Source organism: Dasypus novemcinctus, chromosome 23 (genome assembly GCF_030445035.2).
Source record: "Dasypus novemcinctus isolate mDasNov1 chromosome 23, mDasNov1.1.hap2, whole genome shotgun sequence".
Taxonomy (NCBI): domain Eukaryota; kingdom Metazoa; phylum Chordata; class Mammalia; order Cingulata; family Dasypodidae; genus Dasypus; species Dasypus novemcinctus.
This window is the reverse complement of record NC_080695.1, coordinates 68,925,236-68,940,283: the sequence shown is the minus strand read 5'-3', so window position 1 is coordinate 68,940,283 and position 15,048 is coordinate 68,925,236. Positions and strand designations below refer to the sequence as shown.

Genomic DNA, 15,048 nt, shown 5'->3' with positions numbered 1-15,048 from the left:
GAGAAAGGTCACTGTTTGTCTCCTCTATTCAGGAAAACGGTCCACTGGAAACTAGGCCAGGATGCAGCAGCCCCTCCTCATGGCCAGGACACCTCAGAGCCAGGAAGATTCCAGAACAGCAGCACAGGATGCTGCCTTGCAGTAGCCCTCTGGACTGCCTTGGTAACAGCAAAATCATGTGACAAGACATCTCCCTGGAAATGGATTACTGGAAGATCCCAGGGCAGGAAGATGTCGACCCCTCGGGTTGATTTTGTTTCCCATCTGTGGGTAGGTAGCTCAGCCTCTTCTGCACTGTGCTGGAGGAAGGCAGGTGGACATTTCTATCAGACTGAAAACTATACTTTGGAATTGAATGTGGTAGAGATCTTACATGGTAAAGAATTAAAGGCCATGCTTCCAGCTTAAAAAGGAAGCCTTAAGCCTCTTGGGATTAGTTTATTTGATTGATGGGTTGATTTCCCTCTTAGCAAATGTCTGGCATCTCAAATGAGTCTTTCCTGACAGGTGGCCACTCTAGGAATGCGCACCCTGCACAGCCCCCACCCATCCTCCCTGCCGCCGGCTCTGCTGCAGCCACAGCTGCTCCTCTTGGAGATTGTTTTTAATTCCCAGGGGTCCTGGCAGCCTGAAAGTATGCACTCTGGGGACATGGGGGTAGCACACTTGAAGGCCCAGGGGCTCCTGGGAGACCCCTTTCCTGACCACATGGGTGATGGTCTTTGTCAGGGCGCACCATCCTCCCTTCCATCCACGCAGGATGCCCCTTGTCCTGACAGGTTGTTTAGACAGGCCACAAATGGGGTCCCTGCCCTTCTGCAGAACCACAGCTGTCCTGCAGCCGCTGCTCTGGGACAGACTTCAATGGTGGTGTCACACTGATCCCGGCCTCCTGGTGCCAGCCAGGACTTGATTCTCACCACTTAGACTGTTGACATTTATTTTCAAGAGTGTCCTTAAATTATTTAATTAAGAATCATAGTCTTCTCCTGTGTATTTGTGCAAAACAGAAGAGTACAGTCCACGCACATGCAGGCTCCCTGTAGTTAAACATTATCAGCACATACTGTTTCCACAGCTGCTGCTTTGTTGGGAGTTGCAGTTTCCATGTGTTTCAGAATCCTCAGCTGTAGTAAGACAGGTTAATGAAGAACATTTCTGAATAGTTTCCTTTTTTCTTCCTTTATAATTTACTAAAGTATCTGTCAGTGTCGGATCTAAGAATGTAAAATGATTATCAATGTAAATAAGATTATCTACTGCAAAGAGATATTTAAAACCTAAATCGTGGTCATTTCTTCTTTGCAAGAGTTCACACAATTTTCTTCAGGTGGCTTGGGGTTCGTCTACAGATTGGGCCATTCGGTTTCTCCATTGGGGGTGGCCTCTGCTTCCTCAGGGTGGGCCAGCTGCAGAGGAAGTTCATTTCACCCACATCTTCACACCCTTCCGCTGGAGCGTACACATGGCAGTGTGTGATGCAGCCACAGGAGCTAACCCCACTCCCACCCCATTCTCGTGGTGGGGGCTAGCCACAGATAGGATGTTCTGTTTCAATGAACATTCTAGATGAGGGCGTGGCTTTTTCTTTTGGAGCCAAAGTTGTGAGGGAAGGGCAGGGCATCTTCCTCGGTGAGGTCCCTACTTGATCCCTTTCTCCCTCACTTGGCTTATTTTACTTCCATTATTTTCAGTCTTTTTCTTATGTTAACATTTCACTCATTGTAGTTTTAATTAGTCTGGGCTCCCAGCAGAGACTGTCTCTCCCAATCTTCCGTGCCCACCGTTAGAGCAGGCCCCGAGCACATGGCTGGGACTCTGGACTGAGCAGGTGAGGTGTGTGTGTGTGCTGGGTCGGCTGGAGAAGAGATTGGGACAGAGTCGATGGGCACAAAAGAGGCCCAGTAGTGACATTCTGCTCATTTCAGATACTTTTCATTCATTCAACAAATAGATATTGACTAGAGCCTGACAATACAGGAGTGTGGAGCTAGCCAGCATCCCTCTCTCACAAAAATTTACGTTTTTTGCCAGGAGAAGTCAACCTAATCTCAGGAATCTAGAGAAAGACTGACAGAGAAAGGTGGATTTTCTTGCTTTCAGATACTGTAATTGGGGTACTGCAGTGACCTTTCCCAGAAGGCCAGAAGGTGGCAGCACAACCTCTAGAATGAACTACATATATATATATATATATATATATATATATATTTTTTTTTTTTTGTAGCTGCCGTACCTTGTCTCTTCATTGTCACCCCTGCCCTGTGGGGACCTCTGGTTTCTTCAGCATCTTTCTCTTTTTTTGGGGGTACCTCCCTGACTCCACTTCCCCATTCCTGGCCTTTTGATCCCCATCTTGGCACTTTCCAGGGGGCTGGGGTGTTCTCTTGATGGCCCCTCAGAGCTCAGTCAAGTGGAATGAGTCCTGGTGGTGGGAAGGGGGGCAAGCAGGCCTGGGTCCTGCCCCCAGGTCCTATTTCCTCCGTGGTCCTGTCTCCATTGCTGTGGTTTTGGTATCCGTGCTCTGGCTTCACCTACAGCTCTGCCTCAGGGTCATGTGCCTCTCTTTTTCCGTTCCACATTCTGCAGCTTGGTCACCAGCTTCCTCTCATGCCCACCAGGGCTGGGGCGGTTGGTGTTGGCAGCGGCTTCTTTCTTGGTACAAACTTTCCGGCCTCCCCCTCCCAGGTGAAAATAGGCCAGCTATAGAGGTCGTACTCATCTATGCCGGCCTCATCCTCCTCCGGGCCTAGGGGCTGCCAGGAGGGGCTGGCTGCTTGCAGGATGGTGGGTGCCATGTCCACTTCCTCTTGCAGTCTCTCTGGGCTCTTGTCTTCTAGAGCTCTGTTTGTGTCTGATTTCCTGACCAGGCACCTCTCCCCTCCCAGTTTATAAGGCCTGTCCCTGCTGCAGCCCAGCCTGGCACTGGTCCCTCACGCCCTGTCTGATGCAGAACCTGGCCCAGTAAACACGAGTCACGAGAGGGCAATGGAGTCGGGTCCAGGAGTCCTGGCCCCTCTCCCCCTCCTCAACCCCGGGGCTTAGAATGAACTGTGCTTTGAGGCTGGATTTGGGTCATTTACCCCCAGGCTTCTTTGCAGACTCCAAGTTGGGACTGGGTGTGAGATGAGGTATTTAAAAATACACAGGAGTGTCTCTGTTCCCCTGAACCTTCGGATTGGGAATAGGGAGACAGAGACATGGCTCTTATGGAGGATTGGCTGAAAAGAAGGTGCAGCCCTGGTGCAGATGATTTAGAGGCTTGGGAGTTGGACCTTGCCTCCATTCCCACCTTCAGGGCCATGCAAATTACATAATACAAAATTTAATACAAATTAATACAAAAATTAACTTTAAATGGATTCAAGCATCAAAACATAAGAGCTAAAACCATAAAACTCTTAGGAAAAAACATGGGGCGGGGTGGGGAGAAACCTCTGTAACTTTGAATTTGGTAGTGATTTCTGAGCTATGACACCAAAAGCACAAGCAACAAAAGAAAAAAATAGATAAAATGGACTTCATCAAAATTAAAGACTTGTTCATCAAAAGTCACCTATCAAGAAGGTGAGGGGAGTGGATGTGTCTTGAGCAATTGAGCACTGACTCTCACATGGGAGGTATTGGGTTCGGTTCCCGGTGCCTCCTAAAGAAAACAGAAAGACAATGAGCAAACAATCAGACAGTGAGGAGGGGGGAAAGAAAAGATCAGACAATGAGAAGAAAAAAAAAGTGGAAAAACCTACAGAATGGTGGCATTGTAAAATGGTATAGCCACTCTAGTAGTAAGTTTGGGAGTGTCCCAGAAAATTGACCATAGAATTACCATTTGATCCAGCAATCCTACTGCTCAGTATATACTCAAAGAACTGAAAGCAGGGACTCAAATTTTTAACATCAGTGTTTATAACTACGTTATTCACAATAGCCAAACGGTGGAAGCAACCCAATTGTCCCATTAATAGATGAATGGAAAAACAAAATGTGATCTATCCACACAATGGAATATTATGCAGCCATAAAAAGAAATGAAGTTCTCATATGTGCTACAACAAGGGTGAAACTTGGAAACATCATGTTGAGTTAAATAAACCAGAAACGAATAAGATATTATATGATTCTATTTATATGAAATAGAATAGGCAAATTCAGCGAGACAAATTAGAGCACAGGTTGCAGTGGGGCAGTGGGCGCTGTTGCTTATTGGGTGCAGAGTTTGTTTGAGGTAATCAAAACGTTGGGAAAATGGATGGGAGCAAGATTTCTTTAATGTTACTAATATTACTAAATAGTACACTTGAAAATAGTTTAAATGGGATATTTGGAGTTGTATATGTTAGAATAAAAAGTTTAAAAATAATAAAATAAGATACGTACCCAAGAGATGAGAAAACAAAAGAAACCCTGTTCCCGTTAGCTGTCCCCTTCCACTGCCCCCATCATCCTACCCAGCCCCTGGCAACCAGTAATCTGCTTTCTGTCTCTGTGGGTGTGTTCAATCTGAACATTTCATCCAAATGGAATCATACAGTATCTCTATTTTTAAAAAAATACAGTATCTTTAGTGACTGTCTTCTTTCATTTAAAATAATGTTCCAAGGTTATCCACGTTGCAGCATGTATCAGAACGTCCTTTGTTTTTATTGCGGAATAGTAATCCATTGTGTGACTAGACCACATTTGGTTTAGCCTTCACCAGAGGAGGGATACTTGGTTTCCTCCCACTCTTCGGCCACCGTCAGTGCTGCCCTGCGGGCTGCCTCATTTCTAAATGCTGACAACTAAGGTTTCAGGGCCCGGGCACAGCAGCCCCGCAGATGTTGACTGCTCAGAACTCCTCAACCAGATGTGGCCCTGGGCTGCAGAAGCAGGCCTCACAAACTGTCTGCTCATCCCTTTCCAGTCTACTGCCACGGCCCTTGTGGTGGTCTGTTTATAGAGAAGCTTGAAGCACAGCTAGGAATTGCTTTTCTAGGATGGTATAGCATTCATCAGCCTCTTTGAAGAGTTGAGACCAGAACCCTGCAGGATCTGTCTTCCCATCCCTTTGCCGTAAGGCTCATCCCATTCCCTTTGTGACATCTAGCTCATATGATCACCGTGGGGTCCCAGTTTCCAGGGCCTGTGCTTGGGCTACTAAATACTTGCTTTGGCAAAGCCCTCCTCCTCATTGCATTCCCAGTCCCAGCCTGCCCCCTCTTATTAAGCCTACACAGGGGTGCAGGCATTTGCCCAATGAGGAATGAGGGTCTTCTGATAGCCCAGTAGCCCCACAAAAGTCTGCACCTTTCTAACTCTTGTGGGTGGGGGGGGACTTGGACCCCATTTATCACAGTAGAATGGTAGAAGACAAGTCTTACCCAAAGTTGACACTTTCCTAGTCCCTGTATTTTCTGGGGGTTGACCACTCATCCTGTTTTCTGGAGATGCAGCTGGACCCTGTCCATGACTTTCTGTAGAAGACTTGAGTCACAGAAGTTGGCAAAGTATCACCCATACAAGGGTCTCCATGTGCTCCAGGAAGGAGCCCAGGGTGTCCAGGTCCCTCATGGCTAGTGGGGCTCTGTAGACGGCCTTGGAGAAGGGCCTGGAAAGTCCACTGCCCACCCTCCCATGTGCAGGCAAACCTCCTGGGACTATTTGTTTCTTGGTACACTAAAGAAAGCACTGGCCAAGTCCATCTAGCACGGCAGGTTCCTAGACAAGTTGTTAATCTCTGATACTTGGGCTGCACAGGGTACAGCTGCATGTATGGTGGGAGTCACTTGGTTCAACTTCTGATAATCCAGTCATTCTCCATCGTCCATCCAGCCTCCGTACAGGCCAGGCTGGGCTACTGAAAGGGCTCTGTGCTGCCTGGATAATCTGCACCTTTTCCAATTCCAAGAGAAGTGTCGATATTTCTTTGTGCCTCTAGGCAGGCGATATTGCTTACTAGCCGTCCTCCTTGGTTGCAGTAGGAAGATGGTTCCCACCTGACATGGCCCCGCAGCACCGCCTTCATGACTTTCACCTGAAGGTGAAATTCTGGGGTGGTATCTAAGGTAGCCCCCAGGCGAGTATCCCAGCATATGTTCAGGTACAGGGAATGTGCATGCCCACCCGTGGGACAGGGGGGCTGGCCCTATTTGAAGTAGATGAGCCCTTTTCACTGGGATGGATGCTCCCCATATCCATCAATGTATGTCGGGTCCAGACACCCCGTGGGGATTCCCTGTAGGAGGGTGCCTTCTGCTCTAGTGTCAACTAGGGCCAACACCTTTTGTTTGTTTTGTGGGGACCACTGTATAGTCACTTCCACAGGAGGCCTCTGGTCCTCCAGGGTGGCCCTACATCTTGGCGACCCTTGGCCCTCCATCCTCTCCGTCTCCTCAGGGGAGGCAGCTGGTTGTCCATGGTCCCTTTAGCGTAGTGCTGCTCTGGCTGGGTTCAGCCCCTTCCAGTATTTCAGCAGAACACCGTTGGGTTGCTGGTCGGTTTTCAACCCTGCCACCCCACTCTCAGCAGTTCCCACCACATCTGGCATCAGGAAATGCTCTTTGCGTTGGATTCGGGGGAAGACAGTTTTCCTTTTCTCCTAATTTCACTCTCCGTTTGGCAGCCTGGACGCCGGATGTCCGCCAGTCTCTCCCATGTTAGCAAGGGCTTGTCCAGAATCGTACCCAGGATACAGGCAAGAGAACATAGATGAGGGAGGACGGTTCCGAGGACTGTTACGCTTTTAGCCACTGATCCCTCGCGCCTGCCGTGGTGTCAGGCCCGAGGAGGAGTGGGGCCTATGCGGCCTTGTGCACACCAGCTCTCCCAGCAGCACTCGTGCTCATGCAGTAGTTTTCCGGGGGGGCGGCGCGTCTCCTGGCTATTCCCTGCTGATGGCCACGCTCTGGTCAAGTGTCCACGACCCAGTCCACAGAGCGGAGTTGTGCCCCACGCCGCCCTCGGCCCATCAGCGCCCCTGGTAGACGGGCGGTGCTTCCCATTTTCCACTTCCCTCTCTGACCACCTGTGAGCGCCACGCCCACCGCACCTCCTGTGTCGCCTTCGGGCTCTGGCAGACTGGCCGACTCTGAGGTCTCCATCAGCCCCTCGGGGGTCGGTTCCGGGATGGGACAGGTTTGATGCGCTGGTGGAGGAGGTCCTCGGGCTCCCCTTACTTTACTTTATTCTGTCAGGGGACGTTCATGCAGAGACGCTTCCCTTCTGGTCCTCTGAGGGGATTACCTCGACTCAGCCTGCTCCCTCATTCGGAGGTACGGGGGCTCGAACCCGGGTCCTTGAGCACGGGACACTATATCGGCTCCCCACTTGCCTTCTCAAGGCCTCCAAGTCTTGGCCTCCCAGTGGGGCGCCTGCGCGCTGGTCCGTACCTGCCCTTGGGGACCTTGCCCCACATGTCCACACATGGCAGGTCAAGGTGTCCCGCAGGAGCCCCTTCCCTGCCATACCAGCTTCCAGCAGAGCGGCCCTGTCCTCTAGTCTTGCTTATGCACTGGGGCCTGGCCTGCTAACTGTGCCTCAGTAGCCCCTCTTACTGCCCACAGCAGGGGCCACCAGCCGCTTCACCTCCTGAGGGCTGAGGGCAGCCTTGGTCCTTCCTGTGGGGTTCTTCCTGTGGGGTTCTGGGGCATCACGGCACTCCTGGCCGGCCTGCAGGGTCCAGGGGGCAGCCAGCCCAGGATTTCCATAGTGGGTTCCTCTTCTCCCAGTTATCCCAGTTTCTCTGGAATTCTGCTGGCAACACTAATGGCTATGTCCTGCTGAACCTGAAAAAGAGAAATAGGGGGAGACCCAGCTGGGAATGCCCCAGACTGCCCCACAATGGGGCCAGCTGAGATCAAGAAAAGAGGCGCTGAAGGCCAGGGCGATCAGTCCTTCAGCTCTTAGTAGGGGGAACCTACGTCCAGAGAGCCGCAGCGACCCTCGTGCCGGACAGCGAGGCAGCAAGTGGTTCACCTGAGTATGTCCATGCCTAGGGCAAGCGTCCTACAGGTTACAGCTGGCCGAGGGACAAAGGTGGCTAAGAGCCAGGGGCTTGTGTGCAAGTAGGGGGGAACGCCTGGCCATGTGCTCTTTTCTCAAAACAAGATGAGCTGGGGACGGGCCTTGTTCAAGGTTACAGCAACCACAACTGGACGTGCTTTTAGGGGGTTGCCCGAAGGTAGGCCTGGGAAGGGGGACAGGCGCGAGGTCAGTCCTCGGTCAGGTGGGAGACGCCACCCATATCATACAGGCAGTTTTCATTTGCAAACCAACTGCAAGAACAATGGCCTTTATTTAAATATGAAAAAGAAACCAAAATTTTAACACAAAAAGGATAAATGTGGCTCTGCGCCCACCCCTCTCAGACTGACTCTGGGTCTGCGAGGTGGGCAGGTCACAGCCCGGCAAAGTCCCCTCTGTGCTGCTCCAGCCACTGGTCCAGGGTCCTGGCCTTGGGGTTGAGTCTCAGGGTCAACTCGATGTTGCGCTCGGGCTTCATGGCGTAGAAACGGAACATGTTGGCCAGGTCCTGCGCCCCGGGGAAGCCCAGCTTCTCATACTCCTCTGGAGTTGTCTGGAAGCAGAGGGAGACTGGTCACTGAGTCAGCACCTTCCGGGGCCCGGTGGGGCGCTGGGGAGGCGGCTGGAGGGTGCGACTCCACACCTGCCCAGCCAGAGCCACACTGCAGCAGCTCAGTCACCTGGGGCTCTATCGAGAGTTCGTCTAAAAACTGTTCTACCAAAAAGCTGAAGGCTTGGAAACCACCGTCCTCGGTGCGCTGCCCACACACGTTCTGGGTCAGTTTAGATCCTGAGATGGAGACTTTGAGGTCCCTTTCAAGTCAGAAATTTGCTTGCATCCCTTTCTGGCTCAAAAACCAAAGCTGTTACCTTACCGCTACTGAATTGAATCTTAACTCTAATCTTTAAAGCCCCTCTGGGACCATTCTTGGCACGTTTTCTGGGCTAGTGTTGTGCTGAGGAAGCGTTTGCATCGATTGTTTCACTTCATCCTTATGTGCACCCTAGGATGCTGACATCCTCGGAAACTGAGGCAGAGAGGGGAGAGAAAGCATGCCCAAGGTTACCCACAGGTGGAGCAGGATCTGGGGCTGGTCTGACCTGCCCTCACGCCCCCCACCCCTGCCCTCACGCCCCCCACCCCTGCCCCCATAATTGCTCTGCTTGGTTCTGAGCGGGGGCTTTCTGGGTGATTTTTGTCTTTTCTCCACTTGGCATTTCCCGGGTTTTCTTTAATGAGTACGTCTCACTTTTGTAAGGGAGCTAGGAACAGGCGTGGTGGCCCCAGAGCAGTGTGGGGTCTGGGCAGGAAGACTGTGGGCCAGCGGGATCAGGAGAGCAGTGGGCTTCCTGCCCGCCGCAGGCCAAGGCAGGGGGCGCAGGGAACAGGCCTGTCTTTCGGGCTTTCCTCCCGGCTCTCCACAACTGCACTACACAAAGGTGCCTGCACGCCCTGCATTTTCTTGCCTTGGCTCCCACTGTCCCCCTCCTGGAAACCTTTCTCACCACTCAAAACGCTGAAGCACACACTCTGTGGCCACACTTCGCCCCCACGCACAGCCTGGTGTGAATGCTGATGTTAAGCCGGGTTTGCGTTTTACCTTGTTCAGAGAGGGAGGGGGCAGCCCTAGAGACCCCCTTCCCTGTGACCCTGAAAATGCCCTCTGGGAGTTCAGAAAGCCTGAGGCCACCCAGCCCACCCCCCGGGGGAGACGCCCACCTTGGCGTCATGCACGGCCTTGCCCGTGTGCTTGGAGAGAAGGGCCGCATACTCTGCCGCCGTGTGCCTGCAGGTGCTGAGCCCAATATTTCGTCCGACATATTCTCCCGGCGTCTGCAGCAGGCTGAGCACCACCGGGCCCAGGTCTGCCACGGCCATCCCGTCCATGGGGATGTCACCCATGGGCAAGCCTGTGACGGGTGGAGAGCAGGACCGTCAGCACCTGTCCCGTGGGACAGATGCCGGCACAGAAAGGTCGAAGCTGGTTTCTCTGCTGTCAGTCACTTGGTCATCTGCACAAGTCGCTGCTGGTGCTCGTGGCGTGGGAGGAGAAAGAGTGGGAGTCAGAGTCAGGACATTAGGGGGTAAGCCTAGCTCTGCTACTGAGGGTGTGCTGCTCAAACCTTCTGAGGCTGGCTCAGGTCGTTCAAGAACGGGAGTCAGGACCCTTTACCTGCCCGCCCCAGGGCTGAGATGTGCCAAGAAGGGACAGGGAAGGGCTTGGAAAGCTGCTACCAAGAACAGATCCCGCGTGGCAGCCCTGTCCTAGCCTGAATCCCTGAAAGCTGGAAACCTGTGGATGGAGCTTCCAAACGGCAACTCCATCAACACCGCCGCATTACCCAGACGCCAGGCCTCGCTCGGAGGAGTGTGTGATAGATGCGGCAAGCGTCTGCTGGGTGAACGAGTGCCACCGTGTCAGGGTGCGGCTTCTGTGGGGGACGCACAGGCCAGGGGGGCAACTAAAAGGGCTGGAGGGGGAGCCTGGAGAGCGCGGCTCCAGCTACCTGCTGGGATCACCCAGGGGGACTTGTGGGAAGAGCTCCAACTCAGAGACCGAGCACAGGGCTGCACCCCCAAGGATAGGTTTGCAAACGAGAAAGGGCAGTGCTCACTGGATGGGCAGGACGCTTCCTGGCTCTCAGGCCACTGCTGACCTCCCCCTGCCAGGTGAGCCGGGTTCACACAGGGTGGAAGTGGGGCCAGATGAGGGCACTGTCCTCTCCCTCTGGCCTCCCGAGCCAATCGCTCTGATCTGCTGAGCCAGCCCACAGGAGACAAAGTGTACTTCCCTCCCAGCCAGGCCCCAGGAGATTCAGCCCGTTTATAGATCTGCAAATGGTATCTGAGAAGAAGGAGCTTTTCTCCATTGTAAAGTCTACAATGGGACCAGGTCTTCCAGATCTTATATTTGAAGCAGCAGCAATAACTGTACTTGCTTTTGTAAAGCTCTCCACCTGACAGGGCTTTGCACGCCCGCTGTGCAAGCAGGTTTTCTCGCCACCCCTTTGAACACTGCTGTTATCACCACTTCACAGAAAAGGAAGCAGGGGCCCAGCAAGGTTAAGTGAATTGTTCAGAGTGACAGACCTAATGTGAGAAACAGACTCGAACCCAGAATGATGGCAGCTTGCCCCCATTCTGCTACACCCACCACCTCCCAAAACAAGGACTCTGCTCCACCAGGTCAGTGAGGGCAGGTGTGCAGGGAAGGGCACTCACTCAGCAAGTAGCTCTTTCCATCTGGGGCTTTTTGGGGCAGGAAGTAAGAGAAGAGGTTCTCGAAATAGCAGGGCAGCCGCACGCTGGTCATGGGCACGCCAATGTCCCGGAAATACTCCTCCACCTCCCCTTTGCCATCAAAGTGGCCCGCCGCCAGTTTCCCACCCGTCAGCTTCTTGATGTTCTCCAGGCCACTGTAGACCACATGGCGGAGGCCCAGGCGTTTGGCCAGATCAGCCAGCAGCTTTCCCTGGTGGGCAGAAGGGGAGAAAGCCGAGGCTAAGGGGAAGGATCGCGGCCCTGACTGTCCTGACCCCGGGGTGCCGCTGTCTGTGATGCTGGGAGCCAGACCTTCCGATCCCTCTGGGATGACACCCACAGCGCCACACCCTCAATACTTAATCATAGGCCTTCTACCACCCGCAGCATCCGAGCTGCACTCTAGAGGGTCTGGGTGGTTCTACTATCCATTGTTCTTGACTATGGCCCACCCATGTGATAGAGGTGAGGAAGGGCAGGTCTGCCGACCTCACAGCTCTGCCTGGGCTGAGCGTCTTGTCCACGGTGCTGCCAGGGGGCCTGCTCTGGAGGTGCCACGGCTCAGCGGTCAGGCACGCAGGCCGCTCAGGTTCCCAACCCGGACTCTGCAATGTGCCCGCTGCATGACCCAGGACAAGTGGCTTAACCACCCGACCTTGCCAGTTACATGAGGACAGCAACACCACCTGCCATGTAAGCTTGGGTAGGAGGCTGAATGGTGGTCTCCAAAATATATGTCCATGTCCTAATGCCAGGAACTTGGGAATGTGACTATTTGGAAAGATGGTCTTTGCAGATGTAATTAAGTGGAGGAACTCAAGATGAGATCATTCTGGATATGGTGGTGGGGGGGTGTCCAATTGACAAGTGACCCTGTAGACAGAAGAGGAAAAGACAAAGAGGAGGCCAGGTGGAGACGGAGGCAGAGGCGGAAGGGATGCAGGTCCAAGCCGAGGACTGCCTGGAGCCCCCAGAAGCTGCAAGAGGCCAGGAAGGACCCCCCAGAGCCTCTGGAGGGAGCAGGGCCCTGCCGACACCTCGAGTTCTGGCCCCAGAACTGCGAAAGAGGGCACGTCTGTTGTTGGAGCCCCCTGCTTTGAGGCCTACGTCTGCTCCATAGTCAAGGAACTGTTTTTGTCCACTATTCTAATGGGCTTCCCTATAAGACTGTAATTAAAGAGTCAAAGCTAAAAAAAATTTGGAAATCGGGGGTCCAATCCACTCTCCCTTTATTTTACAGGGGAGAGAGACAAGGACAGGAGAAAGGAAGTTACGTGTCCCAAGCCATACAATGATTTTCTGAGAAAGGCAGGACTTAAATCTCAGGCTCGGAATTCTTCTCTGACCCAGGTGTACATTCCCCTCGCGTAGGTGAGTGTCCCCTGGGTGACAGGCTTTGTGCTAGGAGCTGGGTTCTGTCCTGATGAGACAAGGCACCCTGGGGTGCTGGCACAAGGTGGGTTACCAGCTGGATCCAGTATCCACCTGACCTGAGAGCATCTGAAGTGGGAAATGGAATAAAGGAAAACAAAGATCATGTGATCTTGGGGTAAAAAGTGTGCAGGGGGCCATGGGCAACTTTCTGGTACAATGGAAATGTACTATATTTTGATTAGAGTGTCCCCCCCAAAAGTCATGTCTACCCGGAGTCTCTGAGTGTCACTATATTTGGAAATAGGGTCTTTGCAGATGTCATTAGGGTGGGTCCTAACGCAGTGCCTGGTGTCCTTGTAAGAGCAGACAGACATAGACACACAGGGAGAGGTGGCTACAAGCCAAGGGACACCAAGGGTGGCTGGCAAGCACCCACAGCTGGAAGAGGTGGAAAGGGCCCTCTTCTAGAGCCTTCTGACGGAGCCCGGCCCCACCCACACCTTGGTTTTGGACTTCTGGCCTCCAGATTTGTGACAATACATTTCTGTGTTTTGAGCCACCTGGTTTGTGGAACTCTGTTACAGCAGCCATAAAAATTAATACACATAGGTATTCAAAAGTCACAAACTATACAATTAAAATGTGTACACTTTATTATAAGTACAGGGCAATAAAACTGTTTTGTTTTTTTTTTTAGGTACCAGGGGTGGGGATTGAACCCGGGGCCTCAGATGTGGGAAGCGGATGCTTGACCCCTAAGCTACATCAGCTTCCCTGAGCTGGTTTTTTCATTTGTTTTGCCTGTTTTTGTTTTTTCAGGAGGCATGGGGGACGGAACCTGGGACCTCCCATGTAGGAGGTGGGAGCTCAACCACTTGAGCCCCATCCACTCCCCAGAACTGGTTTTTTAAAAGTAGTGTAAGTCAATGGATGACAGAAAGTTGATTAGTGGTTGATTGGCTCGGGGGATCGGGGGTGACTCCTAACAGGTACAGGTTTCTTTTGGGGATGATAAAAACGTTCCAGCATTAGATACTGCGGATGGTCGCGCACCCTTGTGAATGTACTAAAAGTCACCAAACGGACATTTTAAAATAGTAAATCTCGTGGTATATGAATGATAACAGGCCACGGGATGAGAAAGCTGCAGCCTCCCGCTCTCATCCAGAACGGCTGCAGGGAAGTAGCAGGCTGCGCCTCTCTGGCAGGCAGGAGCTGCCTCCCGGGCGTGCAGGAGACCCGGGAGCTCCTTGGAAGATGCCTGGCCCTGGCCCGAGCTCCCGGCGGCCCCCTCCTGCCCTCACCTGCTTGACCTCCTGCTCCTGGCTGAGGTGCTCCCAGTAGTTGGTGACGATGAAGGCCGCGTAAGCCCCGGCCAGGGCCCGCTCCATGCTGGCCTCGTCGTCCTGGTCCCCCTGCACCACGTCGGCGCCTTGCAGCCTCAGCTCCCGGGCCGCGCGCTGCCTGGGGCTCCGCGTCACCGCCCGGACCCTGAACGCTCCACTTTCCAGGAGCGTCCTGGCCACCGAGCCCCCCTGAGCACCTGCCAAGGGTCGGGAAGGCCTCCAGGAAACACCCGCGAAAACCTCCCCGATGCTTCATCACCCGGATCCTACGTGAGCGCGGGCGCGGGGGAGCCTCTGCGGGGACAAGGCCCAGGGGGGCGCCTCCCGGCGCTAGGGGGCGCCCTGGCTCCCCCGCCCCGGGGTCCCCTCGGCGCCGGCCTCCCGACCATCAGTTCGGCGTCTCGCTTACCTGTGGCCCCAAAAACCACCACCAATTTCTTGTCCGCCATGAGAGCGCGAGCAGGCGGGACGCGGTCCCGGGAGGTCTGGGAAGGTGGAAGACGGGGAGCTGGGGACGGGCCGAGGGGCCCCCGACTGGAACGACCCGGGGCGGGGGGGCCGAGGCGGGGGCGGCCCGGCCCCGGGCAGGAAGGTCTCTGGGGCCCCGCGACCCCCCGCCTTCAGCCCCCGAACCCCCAGTCCCGCCGGGTTCCCGGGCCGGCGCTACCTCCTCGTGGCGACGCAGGCGGGAAACGCCGCAGGGGCCGCGCGACCCCGATCCTGCAGCAGAATCCACTGTGGCGGGGGGAGGGTAGAGTCCCGCGCCAGGGGCCGGCCCGCACCCGCGGCTCCAGCCCCCGCCGGCCAAGCCCTCGCTCCCGCTACGCGCAGGGAAGACCCCCAGCGGCCCCCCCAGGGACGCCCGTGGACCCCGAGCCCGCGTGCGCGGAGCAGCCCTGGCCGCCACCCCCATGCGGTCCCGGGTGGTTCGTCCTGGCGCAGGCCGGACTCTGCGGGGTTCGGGGAGTGCCAGCCCGGTTGCAGAAAGGGCATTTGTATACTTCGGAGCTGATAGAGACACCCGTCAGGGGCAGCTTAACCGGATGTAATGGGCGGCGACCGAGC

At 54.2% G+C, this 15,048-nt stretch overlaps 2 protein-coding genes across 5 annotated transcripts in view; one reads left to right on the top strand and one right to left on the bottom strand.

Moving 5' to 3' along the window:
- The window catches only part of DNAJA3 (DnaJ heat shock protein family (Hsp40) member A3), a 41,725-nt gene extending 40,440 nt beyond the window's left edge, over positions 1-1,285 (top strand). For both annotated transcript variants that reach the window (XM_004452178.5, XM_004452177.4), the window contains one exon: positions 33-1,285. In XM_004452178.5, coding sequence (XP_004452235.1) covers positions 33-55 — 23 coding nt within the window. In that variant the 3' untranslated portion in view covers positions 56-1,285. The remainder of the gene's footprint in view (positions 1-32) is intronic.
- Positions 1,286-8,253: 6,968 nt separating this feature from the next.
- NMRAL1 (NmrA like redox sensor 1) lies at positions 8,254-15,001 on the bottom strand. 3 transcript variants are annotated; one of them, XM_004452179.5, is made up of 6 exons: positions 14,651-14,911; positions 14,393-14,468; positions 13,942-14,180; positions 11,225-11,474; positions 9,722-9,912; positions 8,254-9,029 (listed from the first exon to the last, which is right to left on the bottom strand). In XM_004452179.5, exons 1-6 carry the CDS (start codon positions 14,894-14,896, stop codon positions 9,006-9,008), a joined length of 1,026 nt encoding a protein of 341 aa, XP_004452236.2. In that variant the 5' UTR covers positions 14,897-14,911; the 3' UTR covers positions 8,254-9,005. The 3 variants fall into 3 exon arrangements, with proteins under 3 accessions (XP_004452236.2, XP_004452237.2, XP_023442795.1); XM_004452180.5 differs by having other exon boundaries at positions 8,254-8,554; XM_023587027.2 differs by lacking the exon at positions 13,942-14,180 and having other exon boundaries at positions 8,254-8,554; positions 14,651-15,001.
- Positions 15,002-15,048: the final 47 nt, after the last annotated feature.